The 20,852-nt window shown below is 46.4% G+C and overlaps 1 protein-coding gene across 1 annotated transcript; it reads left to right on the top strand.

Annotated features, from left to right (window-relative positions):
• The first annotated feature begins 6,296 nt into the window (after positions 1 to 6,296).
• On the top strand, positions 6,297 to 20,724 carry LOC140282316 (high affinity immunoglobulin gamma Fc receptor I-like). Its single transcript, XM_072376899.1, has 10 exons — positions 6,297 to 6,360; positions 6,503 to 6,538; positions 7,676 to 7,790; positions 8,816 to 8,958; positions 11,105 to 11,350; positions 15,376 to 15,657; positions 16,299 to 16,544; positions 16,979 to 17,104; positions 17,581 to 17,654; positions 20,581 to 20,724. The coding sequence occupies exons 1-10, from the start codon at positions 6,297 to 6,299 to the stop codon at positions 20,722 to 20,724; spliced, it is 1,476 nt and encodes a 491-aa protein (XP_072233000.1).
• The last annotated feature ends 128 nt before the right edge of the window (positions 20,725 to 20,852 follow it).

The following is a 20,852-nucleotide window of genomic DNA, read 5'->3' as shown; positions in this document are numbered from 1 at the left end:
GCTGTTAGCTGTTATCTGTTAACTATTAACTGTTAGCTGTTAGCTGTTAACTCTTAGCTATTAACTATTAACTGTTAGCTGTTAGCTGTTAGCTGTTAACTGTTAGCTGTTAGCTGTTATCTGTTATCTGTTATCTGTTAGCTGTTATCTGTTATCTGTTAGCTGTTAGCTGTTAACTATTAACTGTTAGCTGTTATCTGTTAGCTGTTAGCTGTTATCTGTTAGCTGTTAGCTGTTAGCTGTTATCTGTTATCTGTTATCTGTTAGCTGTTAGCTGTTAACTATTAGCTGTTAGCTGTTAACTGTTAACTGTTAGCTGTTAGCTGTTATCTGTTAGCTGTTAACTATTAGCTGTTAGCTGTTAACTGTTAGCTGTTAGCTGTTAACTGTTAGCTGTTAGCTGTTAACTGTTATCTGCTATCTGTTATCTGTTGTCTGTTAGCTGTTATCTGTTAGCTGTTAGCTGTTAACTGTTAGCTGTTAGCTGTTAACTGTTAGCTGTTAGCTGTTAACTGTTATCTGTTAGCTGTTAGCTGTTATCTGTTATCTGTTATCTGTTAGCTGTTAGCTGTTAGCTGTTATCTGTTAGCTGTTAACTGTTATCTGTTAGCTGTTAACTGTTAGCTGTTAGCTGTTATCTGTTATCTGTTATCTGTTAGCTGTTAGCTGTTAGCTGTTAGCTGTTAGCTGTTATCTGTTAGCTGTTAACTGTTATCTGTTAGCTGTTAGCGGCACCAGCTGTGGTGTCCTGCCTTCCTAACATCTGGAACCAGTTGGCCCATTCTCCTCTAATCTCTCACATCAACGAGGCATTTTCACTGGATACTTTCTGTTTTTCGGACCTTTCTCTATAAACCCAGAGATGGTTGTGGGTGAAAATCCCAGCAGATCAGCTGTTTCTGCCATACTCAGACCAGCCCGCCTGGCACCAGCAGCCAGGTTCTAAGTCCCTTAAATCCCGTTCTTCCCTGTTCTGATGCTGGGTTTAAACCTCAGCAGGTTCTCTTCAGCTCCTCCACCCACCGCCTAAATGAGTTGCTGCCGTGCGATTGGCTGATCAGCTGAGTGTGTTAACAGGTAATTGAACAGGTGTTCCTCATAAAGTGGGTGTAATTATTCTGTATCTTTGAACAACCTTCAGATTTGCTTTATAAATAAAACTGAATCGAATCCACATGTCGATTTAATCATTTATGTTTTTTTGGTTTGATGATCTTAGTTTTCTTACTTTATCCCGGCTTTCAGTCCTGTCTCCAGCTCATTCCACACCTGTCTCCAGCTCATTCCACACCTGTCTCCAGCTCATTCCACACCTGTCTCCAGCTCATTCCACACCTGTCTCCAGCTCTATCCACACCTGTCTCCAGCTCTATCCACACCTGTCTCCAGCTCTATCCACACCTGTCTCCAGCTCTATCCGCACCTGTCTCCAGCTCTATCCACACCTGTCTCCAGCTCTATCCGCACCTGTCTCCAGCTCTATCCGCACCTGTCTCCAGCTCTATCCACACCTGTCTCCAGCTCTATCCACACCTGTCTCCAGCTTTATCCACACCTGTCTCCAGCTCTATCCACACCTGTCTCCAGCTCCACTTCCACACCTGTCTCCAGCTCCACTTCCACACCTGTCTCCAGCTCTAGCCACACCTGTCTCCAGCTCTATCCACACCTGTCTCCAGCTCCACTTCCACACCTGTCTCCAGCTCCACTTCCACACCTGTCTCCAGCTCACCTGTCTCCAGCTCATTCCACACCTGTCTCCAGCTCTATCCACACCTGTCTCCAGCTCCACTTCCACACCTGTCTGCAGTTAAATCCACACCTGTCTCCAGCTCAATCTACACCTGTCTCCAGCTCAATCTACACCTGTCTCCAGCTCCACTTCCACACCTGTCTCCAGCTCTATCCACACCTGTCTCCAGCTCTATCCACACCTGTCTCCAGCTCTATCCACACCTGTCTCCAGCTCAATCTACACCTGTCTCCAGCTCCACTTCCACACCTGTCTCCAGCTCAATCTACACCTGTCTCCAGCTCCACTTCCACACCTGTCTCCAGCTCTGTCCACACCTGTCTCCAGCTCTATCCACACCTGTCTCCAGCTTTATCCACACCTGTCTCCAGCTCTATCCACACCTGTCTCCAGCTCTATCCGCACCTGTCTCCAGCTCTATCCGCACCTGTCTCCAGCTCTATACACACCTGTCTCCAGCTCATTCCACACCTGTCTCCAGCTCATTCCACACCTGTCTCCAGCTCCACTTCCACACCTGTCTCCAGCTCTATCTACACCTGTCTCCAGCTCTATCCGCACCTGTCTCCAGCTCTATCCGCACCTGTCTCCAGCTCATTCCACACCTGTCTCCAGCTTTATCCACACCTGTCTCCAGCTCTATCCACACCTGTCTCCAGCTCATTCCACACCTGTCTCCAGCTCATTCCACACCTGTCTCCAGCTCTATCCACACCTGTCTCCAGCTCATTCCACACCTGTCTCCAGCTCTATCCACACCTGTCTCCAGCTCCACTTCCACACCTGTCTCCAGCTCTATCCACACCTGTCTCCAGCTCATTCCACACCTGTCTCCAGCTCTATCCACACCTGTCTCCAGCTCTATCCACACCTGTCTCCAGCTCTATCCACACCTGTCTCCAGCTTTATCCACACCTGTCTCCAGCTCTATCCACACCTGTCTCCAGCTCTATCCACACCTGTCTCCAGCTCTATCCACACCTGTCTCCAGCTCTATCCACACCTGTCTCCAGCTTTATCCACACCTGTCTCCAGCTCTATCCACACCTGTCTCCAGCTTTATCCACACCTGTCTCCAGCTTTATCCACACCTGTCTCCAGCTTTATCCACACCTGTCTCCAGCTCATTCCACACCTGTCTCCAGCTTTATCCACACCTGTCTCCAGCTCTATCCACACCTGTCTCCAGCTCTATCCACACCTGTCTCCAGCTTTATCCACACCTGTCTCCAGCTCCACTTCCACACCTGTCTCCAGCTCTATCCACACCTGTCTCCAGCTCTATCCACACCTGTCTCCAGCTTTATCCACACCTGTCTCCAGCTTTATCCACACCTGTCTCCAGCTCTATCCACACCTGTCTCCAGCTCCACTTCCACACCTGTCTCCAGCTCTATCCACACCTGTCTCCAGCTCCACTTCCACACCTGTCTCCAGCTCTATCCACACCTGTCTCCAGCTCTATCCACACCTGTCTCCAGCTCTATCCACACCTGTCTCCAGCTCTATCCACACCTGTCTCCAGCTTTATCCACACCTGTCTCCAGCTTTATCCACACCTGTCTCCAGCTCTATCCACACCTGTCTCCAGCTTTATCCACACCTGTCTCCAGCTCTATCCACACCTGTCTCCAGCTTTATCCACACCTGTCTCCAGCTCTATCCACACCTGTCTCCAGCTCCACTTCCACACCTGTCTCCAGCTCTATCCACACCTGTCTCCAGCTCTATCCACACCTGTCTCCAGCTCTATCCACACCTGTCTCCAGCTCTATCCACACCTGTCTCCAGCTTTATCCACACCTGTCTCCAGCTTTATCCACACCTGTCTCCAGCTCTATCCACACCTGTCTCCAGCTCTGTCCACACCTGTCTCCAGCTTTATCCACACCTGTCTCCAGCTCTATCCACACCTGTCTCCAGCTCTATCCACACCTGTCTCCAGCTCTATCCACACCTGTCTCCAGCTCCACTTCCACACCTGTCTCCAGCTCTATCCACACCTGTCTCCAGCTCATTCCACACCTGTCTCCAGCTCTATCCACACCTGTCTCCAGCTCATTCCACACCTGTCTCCAGCTCTATCCACACCTGTCTCCAGCTTTATCCACACCTGTCTCCAGCTCTATCCACACCTGTCTCCAGCTCATTCCACACCTGTCTCCAGATCTATCCACACCTGTCTCCAGCTCTATCCACACCTGTCTCCAGCTCTATCCACACCTGTCTCCAGCTCCACTTCCACACCTGTCTCCAGCTCTATCCACACCTGTCTCCAGCTCATTCCACACCTGTCTCCAGCTCTATCCACACCTGTCTCCAGCTCTATCCACACCTGTCTCCAGCTCTATCCACACCTGTCTCCAGCTCCACTTCCACACCTGTCTCCAGCTCTATCCACACCTGTCTCCAGCTCATTCCACACCTGTCTCCAGCTCATTCCACACCTGTCTCCAGCTTTATCCACACCTGTCTCCAGCTCTATCCACACCTGTCTCCAGCTCTATCCACACCTGTCTCCAGCTCTATCCACACCTGTCTCCAGCTCTATCCACACCTGTCTCCAGCTCCACTTCCACACCTGTCTCCAGCTCTATCCACACCTGTCTCCAGCTCATTCCACACCTGTCTCCAGCTCATTCCACACCTGTCTCCAGCTCATTCCACACCTGTCTCCAGCTCCACTTCCACACCTGTCTCCAGCTCTATCCACACCTGTCTCCAGCTTTATCCACACCTGTCTCCAGCTCTATCCACACCTGTCTCCAGCTCATTCCACACCTGTCTCCAGCTCATTCCACACCTGTCTCCAGCTCATTCCACACCTGTCTCCAGCTCCACTTCCACACCTGTCTCCAGCTCTATCCACACCTGTCTCCAGCTTTATCCACACCTGTCTCCAGCTTTATCCACACCTGTCTCCAGCTTTATCCACACCTGTCTCCAGCTTTATCCACACCTGTCTCCAGCTTTATCCACACCTGTCTCCAGCTCTATCCACACCTGTCTCCAGCTCTATCCACACCTGTCTCCAGCTCAATCCACACCTGTCTCCAGCTTTATCCACACCTGTCTCCAGCTCTATCCACACCTGTCTCCAGCTCTATCCACACCTGTCTCCAGCTCTATCCACACCTGTCTCCAGCTCTATCCACACCTGTCTCCAGCTCATTCCACACCTGTCTCCAGCTCATTCCACACCTGTCTCCAGCTCATTCCACACCTGTCTCCAGCTCATTCCACACCTGTCTCCAGCTCCACTCCAGCTGCAGTCGCTTCCTCATCAGTTTCTCTCAGTATATTTGTTCCCTTTGGTTTATCTCACCCTCTCTCAGATTCTTCCTCTTTCTGCCATCATTATCACTCTCTTCTTCTTTTGTTTTCTGGTTTCTTTGCTGTGTTTTTCAGTCATTTTTACCTTCCAGCTTTGCTGTGCTTTTTGCTTATTTTCTCTATAAATATTTCAGCCACTCATTAATTAACAGCTGCTCTTCCACATCTGGGTCCTATACCATGTGCCTCAGACAGAAAGTGGTTCCCTTTGTGCATGCAAGCCGGTGCAGGAAGGAGAGCCTTAACCATCATCACCTTTTCTTTCCTTCACACCTCACTCTGATGGAAACCAGTTTAAAGAAAAGAGCCATGAACCTTGACTGTTCTCAGTGACCAAAGCTGTGTTTTTGGTGTAGTTTCAGAGGTGGAATCAGCTCCATCATTAGCTCATCATTGCTAATTAGCATTAGCATACAAACACTGCCTGTTTCAGCAGAGCAAACGTGCACGTGTAGCCATAACTGCCACTGCTGCATAACAGCAACCAAACACAGGACCGAGGTGGACCGAGGTTTCCACAAAATGCACACATAAAAAGATAAAAACAGTTGGTCTGGTTTGGCTGCCACAGCTTTTTTTCACATGTTTCACATGTTAGAGATGATGGTGGCAGCAATGGTTGATGTCGGGGGCTTTCGGGCGTCACAGTTTTCATCTCTTTTAGGACTGAAGAAGCAGACTGACGGTGGATTTTAGGCTTTATCGATGCATCTCTGATACCACAGAGGCACGAGCTTCCCGCTCAGAAACGCCTCTGGCCTAGTGAAGCAGTAATGTGGTCGTGGTTTCATCAGCTCAGCTAGATTCACGCCTTCTGCTCAACGTGCCGTTTATCTTCTGGAGGTAATCAGACCATTGATCAGATATTGGACCGATCAGCTGCAAATCTCAGCCGAGACTCAGACCGATCAGAACTGTTTGGGCTGCATGCAGAATCAGACAGGATGTCACTGCTGCAGGGATGCTGAAGGTCAGCTCTGTGCATCACATCAGCACAACTGTCCCATAGAGGTCAGAGTGACGCAGGATTGCAGAACAGAAACAGGATCTGAAGCTTTTCTCTCACCACTCTCAGCTCAGCTGCACAAAAGCAGCAGAGAGCCAGAAGTCAGAGGAGGTAAACGAGGACAAAGCTCAGATTTAATGTCATGCTGCACTAACGTCTCCATCCAACCCACTTGTGGTTTGCTTGACAGGAAATAGCCGCGACATGCGCTACAACACGGTCAGTCCTCTGCCTGCAGACACCATGAAGACAGCTCTGCTTGTTCTCTGTAAGTAGATCAGAAACAATCCTGTGGCTGATGTTTGTGGATCCAGATGTGAGCAGAGCAGCACTCTGATTCAGCTGGTGAAGCAGACTGTGTGTGACTGGGCTGCAGGTCGCTGTGCTCACGCTTAACTTTGATGTTTCAGTGCTGTTGAGCTCCTGCCAGACGTCTGCCAGTCACGGTAAGTCCTGTTTAAAGTGTTTAAAGTGTCCAGTTTAGAGCCTCTGTCCTGCTTTCACTGCAGATATTCATCTCTTTGGTGCTCTTTCTGAGGAACCTTCATGCCACCTCTCATCACTTCCTGTTTGTTACCTCCAGACGCAGGTTTTTTTCAGTCATTTGTGCCATAAAAAAGGATCAGTTTGTTCTTTGCTTTTTTCCATCTGTTGCACTTAAAACTTTGAGTGTAAAAGGCTGCTTTTTGTCAAGATGATCCCACACTGCTTCAGTAATGTTGAGGTCCGGGCTCTGGGGAGGATTCATCCCTCCATAAGACCTGTTGCCACTGATTTTCAGTCCAGAAATGAACAAAAATGCTACAGAAAACAACAGCAGAACCCTTTCTTTAGAGGCTTTACCACCAGCTTCGGATCTTAAAGAGCAGATAAAGCAGATGAAACTGGGATCAACCTGAACCAGGATGAAGAAGAAGGAGAAGATGGTGATGGCATGGATGTAAACGACTTCTAAAGAGTAAATGTTTCCTGATGAGGAGGCAGAGGCCAGAAGCAGAAATACACTGAAAGAAAGAGTTTCTGTGTCTGTTTAAGCCCGATGAAGCTGCTTTTCAGTGCTGAAGCCAGGTGAGCTGCTTTTCAGTGCTGGAGCCAGGTGAGCTGCTTTTCAGTGCTGGAGCCAGGTGAGCTGCTTTTCAGTGCTGGAGCCAGGTGAGCTGCTTTTCAGTGCTGGAGCCAGGTGAGCTGCTTTTCAGTGCTGGAGCCCGATGAAGCTGCTTTTCAGTGCTGGAGCCAGGTGAGCTGCTTTTCAGTGCTGGAGCCAGGTGAGCTGCTTTTCAGTGCTGGAGCCAGGTGAGCTGCTTTTCAGCTCGAGCAGCACACGTTTGAACCTCTGAGGACCGTAAGGAAATGTACTCCCCCCAGTAAGAAATGTGTTCCCCCCCATCTCAGCTCAAAGGGATCTGAAGAGGAAACATTTGTTCCTCATGAGATGAACACGTGAGCTGCTGGCTGAGGGAAGTTCAGCGTTTTACAAAAGAAAATCACCGTTTAGTGTAACCCACACTGAGAGAAGTGATGCTTTAAAACATGCAACATCAGCAGAAAGGAAAGGTGGTGATCTGTCTTTTTGTCTCCGGCAGCCTCCTTGACGGTCACTCCCAGCTGGTCTCAGTATTTCGAGTATGAAGAGCTCTCCATCAGCTGCGAGCAGCTCGGCCCCGGAGAATGGACAGTGTGGAGGTACACCACCAAGACGTGAGTTCACCACACAGCACTCAGTCCTGCGCCGCGCTGTGAACATAAGGCCTGAACATAAGGCCTGAACATAAGGCCTGAACATAAGGCCTGAACATAAGGCCTGAACATAAGGCCTGAACATAAGGCCTGAACATAAGGCCTGAACATAAGGCCTGAACATAAGGCCTGAACATAAGGCCTGAACATAAGGCCTGATGCTGTGAACATAAGGCCTGACGCTGTGAACATAAGGCCTGAACATAAGGCCTGAACATAAGGCCTGAACATAAGGCCTGATGCTGTGAACATAAGGCCTGACGCTGTGAACATAAGGCCTGAACATAAGGCCTGAACATAAGGCCTGAGGCTGTGAACATAAGGCCTGAGGCTGTGAACATAAGGCCTGAACATAAGGCCTGATGCTGTGAACATAAGGCCTGATGCTGTGAACATAAGGCCTGAACATAAGGCCTGAACATAAGGCCTGAACATAAGGCCTGAACATAAGGCCTGAACATAAGGCCTGACGCTGTGAACATAAGTGCACGTGTGAAAGCGTAATTTCTGCTTCTCTGTCATTTCAACGTCGTACCTGAGGCACCCCCAGAAAGCGGGCCGTAAGGGCTGTGATTGGTCCGCTCAGAACCTCATTTCCGGCAGAACTTTTTCTTTTTTCGTCCTTTTCTTTGCCTGAACACACCGAAGAAGCTCGACCGACGTGCACGTGCACGTGAGCAGGGCACCATTATAAGTGAGGAAACTGCATCAGGCGCGGTTTGCTGCAGAGGCGTCACTCGTTAACCAGCGAGTGACACGTTCAGCTGACAGTTGCACAGGCAGTTTGAAACGGCTCTGAGCGTGTGCACGCTGCAGGGAGAGTGCACGCTGCAGGGAGAGTGCACGCTGCAGGGAGAGTGCACGCTGCAGGGAGAGTGCACGCTGCAGGGAGAGTGCACGCTGCAGGGAGAGAACCTTCACTTCTGATCAGAAGCCAACGACACAAACGTGTGAGTGTGGGTGACTAACACTGAGGGATGTTCCAGGTTGTCTCAGTGCGGCTCCGGGTGGGGAACCCAGACCTCCTCCACCTGCAGCATGAAGACGATGAAGCAGGCCAACAGCGGGGTGTACTGGTGTGAATCCAAACACAGAGACAGCAGCAACGCCATCAACATCACTGTCACTGGTGAGACTCCTCTGACCGCATCACTTCCTGTTTTATGCTGCCTTTGATACGACTCACAGTTTCACTGAATCTCCTCTGAAGACACACATCCAGCCTCTCACAGGTGAGGCACATGAGGAAGGGGAGGCGAGAGGATTCAGCTCAGAGGACACAGACCATAACACCTTAACATGCAGTCAGTTCAAATCTGATGTTTCACAGCAACAAAAACACCATAAAAGCAGAGAAAGGGCAGAGAAAACATTTCAAAAGTTGATATTTCAGAGCTCTGGCCAAACTGGGGCCCGAAGCAGAATTTTATTTTGAGCTGCTGAGGCACTTCTGAGTTGATGCTTATGAAATATACTTATTTTTACATTCTGTACTGAGGACCTATGTTCCTACACTGCTGTTTGCTGCTTTAAATCTCTCCTGTGGGTCAAATAAAGGATTTTCTTATTATGGGTGCCAATGCCAAAGGCCGGGCACACATATTACTATTGTGAATACTTATATTTTTCCGTTTCCGTCACATTTTTCGGCGCGCTACTCCTCCCACAGCGAAGGTCCGACTAAAATAAAAAACACATGGCTGCGTGCGCGCCGATGGGGAGAGGTGTGCTATTAATTTTCTCTCTCATTACTCGAAAGGAATAGCGGATAAATGGGAAAAAGCGGGAAAATTGTCAATGGGAAAATGAATGGAGAAGGCCTTAACGAGGCAGTTTGGCCTCCCCTTGGAGGCCTCTGAACTCAGCCATACAGCGTCACACACACATCATTCAAAGTTTGTGTGTGACAGGAAAGACTCAGCTTTAACTGTGGTAAAGGGCTTGTTAATAGCTTATACAGCTTTGACACAACGGCAGTTTACGTTTTAGGTGTCCAGAGGAGGTCGTCTCATGTCAGTTACACTGTAACTGTCACTCTAAAAATCTTTAAAAAACAATTTCTCGAACAAATTCCTCTCACGTCCAAAATATCTGCCTGATCTGGATAAATTATACATCAAAACGTAGGTATTTTAGTTGTCTTTCACCCAATGTGACTGTCATTGAGCTGGGCCTCACAGATTTCTCACAAATTACCTCTGAGCGAAGAGAGGGAACATTCCATCCCATTATAAAACGGCCGAGCCCTGAAATCAGTCGGAAAACTCATTTTAAAACTGCCATAATAAAGGAGCCACGGGGGGTAGAAGAATAAAAATGACACCGCTGGCTTCCCCCGTCCCTTCTGGCGCTCACGGTGAAAGAATTATTCGGATACGACTTCTACTTTTCGAACAGCGAGCGTTTTTATCCAGATTTCTGCCTCAATATGAAAACCCCATGATTTTAAGGGGACAAAGTGAGGTGCAGAATTTTCAGTTGGCAGTTGGCAGGCACAGCTGTTGCCCATAGCAACTAATGCTGACCACACCCAAGATGGCTGCCCTGTTCTATCACAGCTGATGAAGCCAGAGCCAAGATGGCGGATGAGGGCAGAGCCAAGATGGCTGATGTGGGCAGAGTAAACATAGCAGCAGAAGGGCAGCAGAAGGGCAGCAGAAGGGCAGGGGCAGGGCAGCAGAAGGGCTCATAAATTCTGCCTTTAACTCATAAATTTTCATTAATCTGGACAGATTAACAGGTTCATGGCAGCCCCTGATGAGACAAATGCGTGCGATAGCGCGCATTCACTCATATGTTTTCCATTATTCTGAACAGATCAACCGGGCCTTATGTGTCTAAAGCAGGCAGATTTCACCAGAACAAGCCTGAATCTCATATTTAAGAGATTATGATCATATAATGGTTGACTGGCAACTACCAGCCTCTCTGTCTCTCTGTGTCTGTGTTTGGACGGGCAGCAGCTGGGCACCCATCAAAATTTCTTCAGAAATTTTCTAGTTTTATCTAATCTTATATGACTGTGTGCAGCAGAGCTGTAACAGAGGGTCCTGCTGTGACCTTTGACCTTTGACAGGTCAGCAGGGCTATAACAGGGCCTCAGCATGTTCTGAAAAGAGGGTCCTGCTGTGACCTTTGACCTCATTAAATCCAGTTAGCTAAGACATAAACGCTGTTGCAGAGTTTACTTTATTATTGCACAGAGCATTTTCAGGTGTACTTCTATCCTTTCATATCAAACATACCAAAAACACATTTTTTCATCCCATATTCAGACAGATCAGTGATCCTGCAGAGTCCTGTCCTCCCTGTGATGGAGGGAGATGACGTCACTCTGAGCTGTCGAACAAAGACCCCTCCCCCCAACCTCCCAGCTGCTTTCTATAAAGATGGCTCCTTCATCAGGGCTGAGCCTACAGGTCACATGACCATCAAGGATGTCTCAAAATCGGATGAAGGCGCCTACTTCTGTGACATCAGCGGTCACGGAGAGTCTCTACCAAGCTGGCTGCTGATAAGAGGTAAAGATCAACGCTAGCAAATGAAAATATGAAATATATTTTGTTTTTCTTCCCCACTGCAGAACTCCATACACAGAATATACCATAAGTGGGGCTTTATTTATTGATTTAGGTGACGTCATCATAATGTTTTCCAGTTCATCAGATATCCAGTATGTGCCATAAGTCTGCAGTAAGTCTGCATTAAGTCTGCATTAAGTCTGCAGTAAGTCTGCAGTAAGTCTGCAGTAAGTCTGCAGTAAGTCTGCATTAGGTCTGCAGTAAGTCTGCAGTGAGTCTGCATTAAGTCTGCAGTGAGTCTGCATTAAGTCTGCAGTAAGTCTGCAGTAAGTCTGCAGTAAGTCTGCATTAGGTCTGCAGTAAGTCTGCAGTGAGTCTGCATTAAGTCTGCAGTAAGTCTGCATTAAGTCTGCAGTAAGTCTGCAGTGAGTCTGCAGTGAGTCTGCAGTAAGTCTGCATTAAGTCTGCATTAAGTCTGCAGTAAGTCTGCAGAAAGTCTTCATTAAGTCTGCAGTGAGTCTGCAGTGAGTCTGCAGTAAGTCTGCATTAAGTCTGCATTAAGTCTGCATTAAGTCTGCAGTAAGTCTGCAGTAAGTCTGCATTAAGTCTGCAGTAAGTCTGCAGTGAGTCTGCAGTGAGTCTGCAGTAAGTCTGCATTAAGTCTGCATTAAGTCTGCAGTAAGTCTGCAGAAAGTCTTCATTAAGTCTGCAGTGAGTCTGCAGTGAGTCTGCAGTAAGTCTGCAGTAAGTCTGCAGTAAGTCTGCATTAAGTCTGCAGTAAGTCTGCATTAAGTCTGCATTAAGTCTGCATTAAGTCTGCATTAAGTCTGCAGTAAGTCTGCAGTAAGTCTGCAGAAAGTCTTCATTAAGTCTGCAGTGAGTCTGCATTAAGTCTGCAGTAAGTCTGCAGTAAGTCTGCATTAAGTCTGCAGTAAGTCTGCAGTAAGTCTGCATTAAGTCTGCATTAAGTCTGCAGTAAGTCTGAATTAAGTCTGCATTAAGTCTGCAGTAAGTCTGCATTAAGTCTGCATTAAGTCTGCAGTAAGTCTGCAGTAAGTCTGCAGTAAGTCTGCAGTAAGTCTGCATTAAGTCTGCAGTAAGTCTGCAGTAAGTCTGCAGTAAGTCTGCATTAAGTCTGCATTAAGTCTGCATTAAGTCTGCATTAAGTCTGCAGTGAGTCTGCAGTAAGTCTGCAGTAAGTCTGAATTAAGTCTGCATTAAGTCTGCAGTAAGTCTGCATTAAGTCTGCAGTAAGTCTGCAGTAAGTCTGCAGTAAGTCTGCAGTAAGTCTGCATTAAGTCTGCATTAAGTCTGCATTAAGTCTGCATTAAGTCTGCAGTAAGTCTGAATTAAGTCTGCAGTAAGTCTGCAGAAAGTCTGCATTAAGTCTGCATTAAGTCTGCAGTAAGTCTGAATTAAGTCTGCAGTAAGTCTGCAGAAAGTCTGCAGTAAGTCTGCATTAAGTCTGCAGTAAGTCTGCAGTAAGTCTGCAGTAAGTCTGCAGTAAGTCTGCAGTAAGTCTGCATTAAGTCTGCATTAAGTCTGCATTAAGTCTGCAGTGAGTCTGCAGTAAGTCTGCAGTAAGTCTGAATTAAGTCTGCATTAAGTCTGCAGTAAGTCTGCATTAAGTTTGCATTAAGTCTGCAGTAAGTCTGCAGTAAGTCTGCAGTAAGTCTGCATTAAGTCTGCATTAAGTCTGCATTAAGTCTGCAGTAAGTCTGCAGTAAGTCTGCATTAAGTCTGCATTAAGTCTGCATTAAGTCTGCAGTAAGTCTGAATTAAGTCTGCAGTAAGTCTGCAGTAAGTCTGCAGTAAGTCTGCATTAAGTCTGCAGTAAGTCTGCAGTAAGTCTGCATTAAGTCTGCATTAAGTCTGCATTAAGTCTGCAGTAAGTCTGCAGTAAGTCTGCATTAAGTCTGCATTAAGTCTGCATTAAGTCTGCAGTAAGTCTGAATTAAGTCTGCAGTAAGTCTGCAGTAAGTCTGCAGTAAGTCTGCATTAAGTCTGCAGTAAGTCTGCATTAAGTCTGCATTAAGTCTGCATTAAGTCTGCATTAAGTCTGCATTAAGTCTGCAGTAAGTCTGAATTAAGTCTGCAGTAAGTCTGCAGAAAGTCTGCATTAAGTCTGCATTAAGTCTGCAGTAAGTCTGAATTAAGTCTGCAGTAAGTCTGCAGAAAGTCTGCAGTAAGTCTGCATTAAGTCTGCAGTAAGTCTGCAGTAAGTCTGCAGTGAGTCTGCATTAAGTCTGCATTAAGTCTGCAGTAAGTCTGCATTAGGTCTGCAGTAAGTCTGCAGTGAGTCTGCATTAAGTCTGCAGTAAGTCTGCATTAAGTCTGCATTAAGTCTGCAGTAAGTCTGCAGCAAGTCTGCATTAAGTCTGCAGTAAGTCTGCATTAAGTCTGCAGTAAGTCTGCATTAAGTCTGCAGTAAGTCTGCAGTAAGTCTGCAGAAAGTCTTCATTAAGTCTGCAGTGAGTCTGCAGTGAGTCTGCATTAAGTCTGCATTAAGTCTGCATTAAGTCTGCATTAAGTCTGCAGTAAGTCTGCATTAAGTCTGCAGAAAGTCTGCAGTAAGTCTGCATTAAGTCTGCAGTAAGTCTGCAGTAAGTCTGCAGTAAGTCTGCATTAAGTCTGCATTAAGTCTGAATTAAGTCTGCAGTAAGTCTGCAGAAAGTCTGCAGTAAGTCTGCATTAAGTCTGCAGTAAGTCTGCAGTAAGTCTGCAGTAAGTCTGCAGTAAGTCTGCAGTAAGTCTGCATTAAGTCTGCATTAAGTCTGCATTAAGTCTGCAGTGAGTCTGCAGTAAGTCTGCAGTAAGTCTGAATTAAGTCTGCATTAAGTCTGCAGTAAGTCTGCATTAAGTTTGCATTAAGTCTGCAGTAAGTCTGCAGTAAGTCTGCAGTAAGTCTGCATTAAGTCTGCATTAAGTCTGCATTAAGTCTGCAGTAAGTCTGCAGTAAGTCTGCATTAAGTCTGCATTAAGTCTGCATTAAGTCTGCATTAAGTCTGCAGTAAGTCTGAATTAAGTCTGCAGTAAGTCTGCAGTAAGTCTGCAGTAAGTCTGCATTAAGTCTGCAGTAAGTCTGCAGTAAGTCTGCATTAAGTCTGCATTAAGTCTGCATTAAGTCTGCAGTAAGTCTGCAGTAAGTCTGCATTAAGTCTGCATTAAGTCTGCATTAAGTCTGCAGTAAGTCTGAATTAAGTCTGCAGTAAGTCTGCAGTAAGTCTGCAGTAAGTCTGCATTAAGTCTGCAGTAAGTCTGCATTAAGTCTGCAGTAAGTCTGAATTAAGTCTGCAGTAAGTCTGCAGAAAGTCTGCAGTAAGTCTGCATTAAGTCTGCAGTAAGTCTGCAGTAAGTCTGCAGTGAGTCTGCATTAAGTCTGCATTAAGTCTGCAGTAAGTCTGCATTAGGTCTGCAGTAAGTCTGCAGTGAGTCTGCATTAAGTCTGCAGTAAGTCTGCATTAAGTCTGCATTAAGTCTGCAGTAAGTCTGCAGCAAGTCTGCATTAAGTCTGCAGTAAGTCTGCATTAAGTCTGCAGTAAGTCTGCATTAAGTCTGCAGTAAGTCTGCAGTAAGTCTGCAGAAAGTCTTCATTAAGTCTGCAGTGAGTCTGCAGTGAGTCTGCATTAAGTCTGCATTAAGTCTGCATTAAGTCTGCATTAAGTCTGCAGTAAGTCTGCATTAAGTCTGCAGAAAGTCTGCAGTAAGTCTGCATTAAGTCTGCAGTAAGTCTGCAGTAAGTCTGCAGTAAGTCTGCATTAAGTCTGCATTAAGTCTGCAGTAAGTCTGCAGTAAGTCTGCAGTAAGTCTGCATTAAGTCTGCATTAAGTCTGCATTAAGTCTGCAGTAAGTCTGAATTAAGTCTGCAGTAAGTCTGCAGTAAGTCTGCAGAAAGTCTGCAGTAAGTCTGCAGTAAGTCTGCAGTAAGTCTGCAGAAAGTCTGCAGTAAGTCTGCAGTAAGTCTGCAGTAATGACAAACTGCTTCCACAGTTTCACCCACAGTTTCACTCTTTCTCTGACCACAGATGATTCCAAACCAGCATTTCTGACAGTGTCTCCAGACTCGTCTCAGCTGTTTGAGTATGAGAAACTGTCCCTGAGCTGCAAACACAGCAGCAGCTCCCATGGATGGAGGGTCAAAAGGTTCACCTTCTCTGACAGCACTCTGTCCAGCTGTGGTAAGGAATGGGGGACCCTGAATTCCCATGAATGTGCCATAAAAACAGCCAAAAGGCAGTACACTGGCATCTACTGGTGTGAATCTCCTGCAAAGCAGCGGAGCAACTCCATCAACATCTCTGTTTACGGTAGGACCGGTGGAACCCAAACCCATAAACACTCATTTACACGATTATTGTCTCACTGTGGAGGTGAATTAGAACAGATGTGCAGTCCTCTTCCTTTAAGTCTGTTTCCTCCCACAGGGCCCAGTCTGCTCTGATCAGGCAGAAACGTTTGCAGCTGATTATAACCGGTGGTGTAACTGGGGCAGGCTTTATGGAAATGTGTCACATGATGATGTCATAAGGGAAAGGAAGTGAAGCCTGGGCCGATTTGGGCCGTTCAGAGCTTCTGTGCAACAGAATAAATACCTTTAACTCTTCAGCCGTGAATATTTTCCTGTGCACGGAAGCTAAATAACACAAAAACCCGTCACTGGTCCTCTTTAGGTAATGTTTTCTAGAGGTAGAACATTCTTCTTCTGTCCATCGGCACGAGGATTCAGAAACATTCTACAGTTTCATCTCATTTCCTCATCTTCACCAATAAGAAGCGCTGAATTGGCCTTTTGGTCCTTAGTGAAGGCTTTCCTCAGACCTAATTCCTTGTAGGTTGATATGAATTTTTCCTTTATCTTTATTTAAGGGAGCTCATTTCAGCCACCAGCAGGTGTCGCTTTTTGTCTCGTTAGGTTCAAAACAAACACATTTTTCCATCTTGTGTCCAGAACATTCAGTGATCCTGCAGAGTCCTGTCCTCCCTGTGATGGAGGGAGATGACGTCACTCTGAGCTGTCGAACAAAGACCCCTCCCCCCAACCTCCCAGCTGCTTTCTATAAAGATGGCTCCTTCATCAGGGCTGAGCCTACAGGTCACATGACCCTCCACCCTGTTACCAGGTCTGATGAAGGCCTCTACAGCTGCACCATCAGCAGTCATGGAGAGTCTCCACCCAGCTGGCTGTTTGTCACAGGTGAGATCAGCTGTGTGGTCTCCTCAGCACATGATGTGACCTCATGTGCGCTTCATCTATGAGGTCATGACCTCTCGTCTGAGTGAAATAACCTGAAACACTGTGTATGAATGACTTTCCTTTATGTTACTGCACCAAGATGACATTTGAAGCACAACAGCTCTGCAACAAACCAGTTTATTTTGCTTCATAAGCTTTAGTTGCATTTGTGGTGGTAAAATCTTCAAATCCCGGACAAGCCCCCAAAGGTTAAGAGCCTCTTCTATTTATTTATGGGTGTTTGAAACACAAAGTTTATCCTTATTAAAGCAGAGCTGCCTCTGTTTGTTGTCCACAGGACACAGTTCCCCTGGTTTAGGATGCCGTTTGTTTCAGGATGTGACTGTTAACGGATTTTAGAACTTCCCACCAGCCTTCCTCTGTTCCTCTTCCAGCTCTCGAGGTTCCAGCTTTATATTCTGAACCAACGCCGACTGCGCTGGACGTGTTGCGCCACATCCTGGTCTGCACTCCCTACTTGATCTCCACCGTCCTCGTGGTGCTGTTGTATCGACCAGCAGGTGAAGCTCCACTCAGACCGACTGATGTTTTCAATCTAAGGGCCAGATTTAACAGCTTAAGAGCCAGTGGAAGTCTCCACTAACATGTTTTTAGTTCATCTCAGCAGTGACTGAGGCAGCAGACCCGGGGATAATCAACTTTAACAGCTTATAGCTCCTAGCTGAGCTTATTTTAAACTGTTACTTAATAATCGAACTCCTGCTTTTTCTGCAGCAGAGATCAGTCATGTCAGACGTAAGCAGTTTGTAACCATATCTAAGTAAAAACAGTAAGTTCATCTGAATGCACTCGCCCTGTTGGGCCCCTGAAGATGAACGCCATGAACAGCAGCGGCCGCTAAAATCAGCACGTTCATGTCTTTTAGTTGCAAACTCTGAAGTTAATTCTTATAGATGAAGTATGTGTTACATTATTACAATGTTTTCAATTATTCAAAATATAAAGAAAGTGAGAAAATGTATTCTAAACTCTGCAGGAAGGAAACCAGCTGTTTCCATGACAACGCCTCCACAAAATGAGGACGATGAGGAACCGGACTACGATGAGGCTGTGGCTCAAATCACCACTGAGCATCATTTCTGAAATATTACGACTGCTTTGTGTGTCGTGTGTTGCTTTTTTGGGATTTTCTTCGTCATTTTAATAAAGAAATTACTTTTTAACTTTTTAACTTTGGTGTGTGAGTCTAATCCTGAACTCTGAGTCTAATCCTGAACTCTGAGTCTAATCCTGAACTCTGAGTCTAATCCTGAACTCTGAATCTAATCCTGAACTCTGAGTCTAATCCTGAACTCTGAGTCTAATCCTGAACTCTGAGTCTAATCCTGAGTCTAATCCTGAACTCTGAGTCTAATCCTGAACTCTGAGTCTAATCCTGAGTCTAATCCTGAACTCTGAGTCTAATCCTGAACTCTGAGTCTAATCCTGAACTCTGAATCTAATCCTGAGTCTAATCCTGAACTCTGAGTCTAATCCTGAACTCTGAACTTTGAGTCTAATCCTGAACTTTGAATCTAATCCTGAACTCTGAATCTAATCCTGAACTCTGAATCTAATCCTGAACTCTGAACTCTGAGTCTAATCCTGAACTCTGAATCTAATCCTGAACTCTGAGTCTAATCCTGAACTCTGAGTCTAATCCTGAACTCTGAGTCTAATCCTGAACTCTGAATCTAATCCTGAACTCAGAACTCTGAGTCTAATCCTGAACTCTGAATCTAATCCTGAACTCTGAATCTAATCCTGAACTCTGAATCTAATCCTGCACTCTGAATCTAATCCTGAACTCTGAATCTAATCCTGAACTCTGAATCTAATCCTGAACTCTGAGTCTAATCCTGAACTCTGAACTCTGAATCTAATCCTGAACTCTGAGTCTAATCCTGAACTCTGAATCTAATCCTGAACTCTGAACTCTGAGTCTAATCCTGAACTCTGAATCTAATCCTGAACTCTGAATCTAATCCTGAACTCTGAATCTAATCCTGAACTCTGAATCTAATCCTGAACTCTGAATCTAATCCTGAACTCTGAATCTAATCCTGAACTCTGAGTCTAATCCTGAACTCTGAATCTAATCCTGAACTCTGAACTCTGAATCTAATCCTGAACTTTGAGTCTAATCCTGAACTTTGAGTCTAATCCTGAACTCTGAGTCTAATCCTGAACTCTGAGTCTAATCCTGAACTTTGAATCTAATCCTGAACTCTATGTTCAATAATTAAACCAATTTAAACTAACTCAGACTTCTACCAACAGAAAGAAGGCAGATGCTCGTAAAAAAACTAAGTTACACTCCAAAGGTTTTACCAAATGTTTCCTGAAACAGCTCATCTGGGATGAGGAAACTGCTGCCTTTACAGAAGGGATCCAGATCCAGGAACCTCCTGACCTAATCAATCTTAACCATAACCCCCCCCTTCCTTAATGTCAAAGGTCCATCCATCCATTTTCTATACCGTCAATCCGATAATCGGGCAGCGGGTGGGATGGATCCCAGCAGTCAGAGGTCAAAGGTCACCCGTCAAAGTAGTTTGATCCAAGGATGTTATTTTCTCTCATGTGACTGAAAAACCTCATAAAGTAAATAGTTATCTGTACACAGAGCGTGTGCACGTGGCTCGGTGTGCACGTGGCTCGGTGTGCACGTGGCCCGGTGTGCACGTGGCTCGGCGTGGGCTCAGGTTGCCTGAAGCAGACTCACACTGACACACATGAACCTTCAGTTCTATCCACACAAAGTATTGATCGAATGAATCAATAAGTAAGTATCATCGTAATAAATCCATTCAAAACCCAGCAGACGCTTGTTTCTGCTGGGTTTTCAGGGGGTTTTCTGGGGGTTTTCAGGGGGTTTTCAGGGGGTTTTCTGGGGGTTTTCAGGGGGTTTTCAGGGGGTTTTCAGGGGGTTTTCTGGGGGTTTTCTGGGGGTTTTCTGGGGAAATGCAGCTTCTTTTTCTGGACTTTTCTTCCTCTTGGAGGCTTTAAAAGGAGCAAACGTCAGCCTTCAAAAAACAAAGAGTCCCAGCAGTCACAATGACCTCTGACCTCTAAGAGGGGGAGGGTGGAGACGCCCTCTGGTAAAACTCCCTTTGGTGGGTGACCTCTGACCTCTGAGAGGATGGGGGGGGGGGTAGGCGGTTACAGTTATATCTGATGAATGTATAAACAATAGAACAGGAAAGGTTGAGTTTTAGAAAGAAGCATTTGACTCTCGTAGGGTGGGGGGGACAGATCCTCCTGCTGTGGGGGGGACAGATTCTCCTGCTGTGGGGGGGGCAGATTCTCCCTGTGAGGGTGGGGGGGAGACAGATGGTCGGCTCATAAAAGTCCTGACCAATCCTCCTCTGTTTGAGTTCAAATAGCCACACTGAGTGCTCATTAAAGGGGGGGTGTTACTCTGAGCTGGGGGGGTGTTACTTTGAGCTGGGGGGGTGTTACTCTGAGCTGGGGGGGTGTTACTTTGAGCTGGGGGGGTGTTACTCTGAGCTGTTACTCTCAGGAAGGAAGAGAAGATCAGAAGAACAGAACAGAGAGCTGAACTCCACAGACTTCCACCCAGGTGTCCTGACCCGACTCAGAAGGCTGTTTAAGGTTTGATCTCAGGTGGAGTTTCCCTGAGAAAACTGGTCTCTGTGAGCCTTCATTCATAAGAAAGTACAGCTGATTAAATGGGTTAGAAGGAAAAGGCTCCTGAAATGTTCTTTTTGGTCGACTGAAGGTAAATAAATCTGTTAGCAGCAGAGTAACAAAGTCAGAAGACAGTTAATCATATACCTGCAGCTGCTGTGAGGCTCCCTGCATATGAAGCTGTTTCCTTCAATTATCTTTCTTCATTTTTCCATCATTAATAATAATAATAATAAAGTTTATTTGACAAACACTTTACATTGTAAAACAGTCTACAGTTAAAAGCCATTTTCAGGATTAAAATGTCTCCTGAAGAGAAACGTTTGAATTCCTTTTTTAAAACCAGTGGAGCCGTTCGGCGGACCCGGCGGACCCGGCGGACCCGGCGGACCCGGCGGTCCCGGCGGACCCGGCGGACCCGGCGGTCCCGGCGGACCCGGCGGCCCCGGCGGTCCCGGCGGTCCCGGCGGACCCGGCGGACCCGTTTTAATAATCTTTGGCCTGTTGAACTAATAGCTATAATAAATAGATATTAGACAGATATTATATATATATAATGATGAACTATAATATTATTATATTACACAGCAATGAGATCAGATCTGAGCTTTGGGCAAA

This window comes from Leuresthes tenuis, unplaced genomic scaffold (genome assembly GCF_036924035.1).
Source record: "Leuresthes tenuis unplaced genomic scaffold, fLeuTen1.0.hap1 SCAF_22, whole genome shotgun sequence".
NCBI lineage: Eukaryota > Metazoa > Chordata > Actinopteri > Atheriniformes > Atherinopsidae > Leuresthes > Leuresthes tenuis.
Note: the sequence above shows the minus strand (reverse complement) of the source record. Positions and strands in the feature narration are given on the sequence as shown.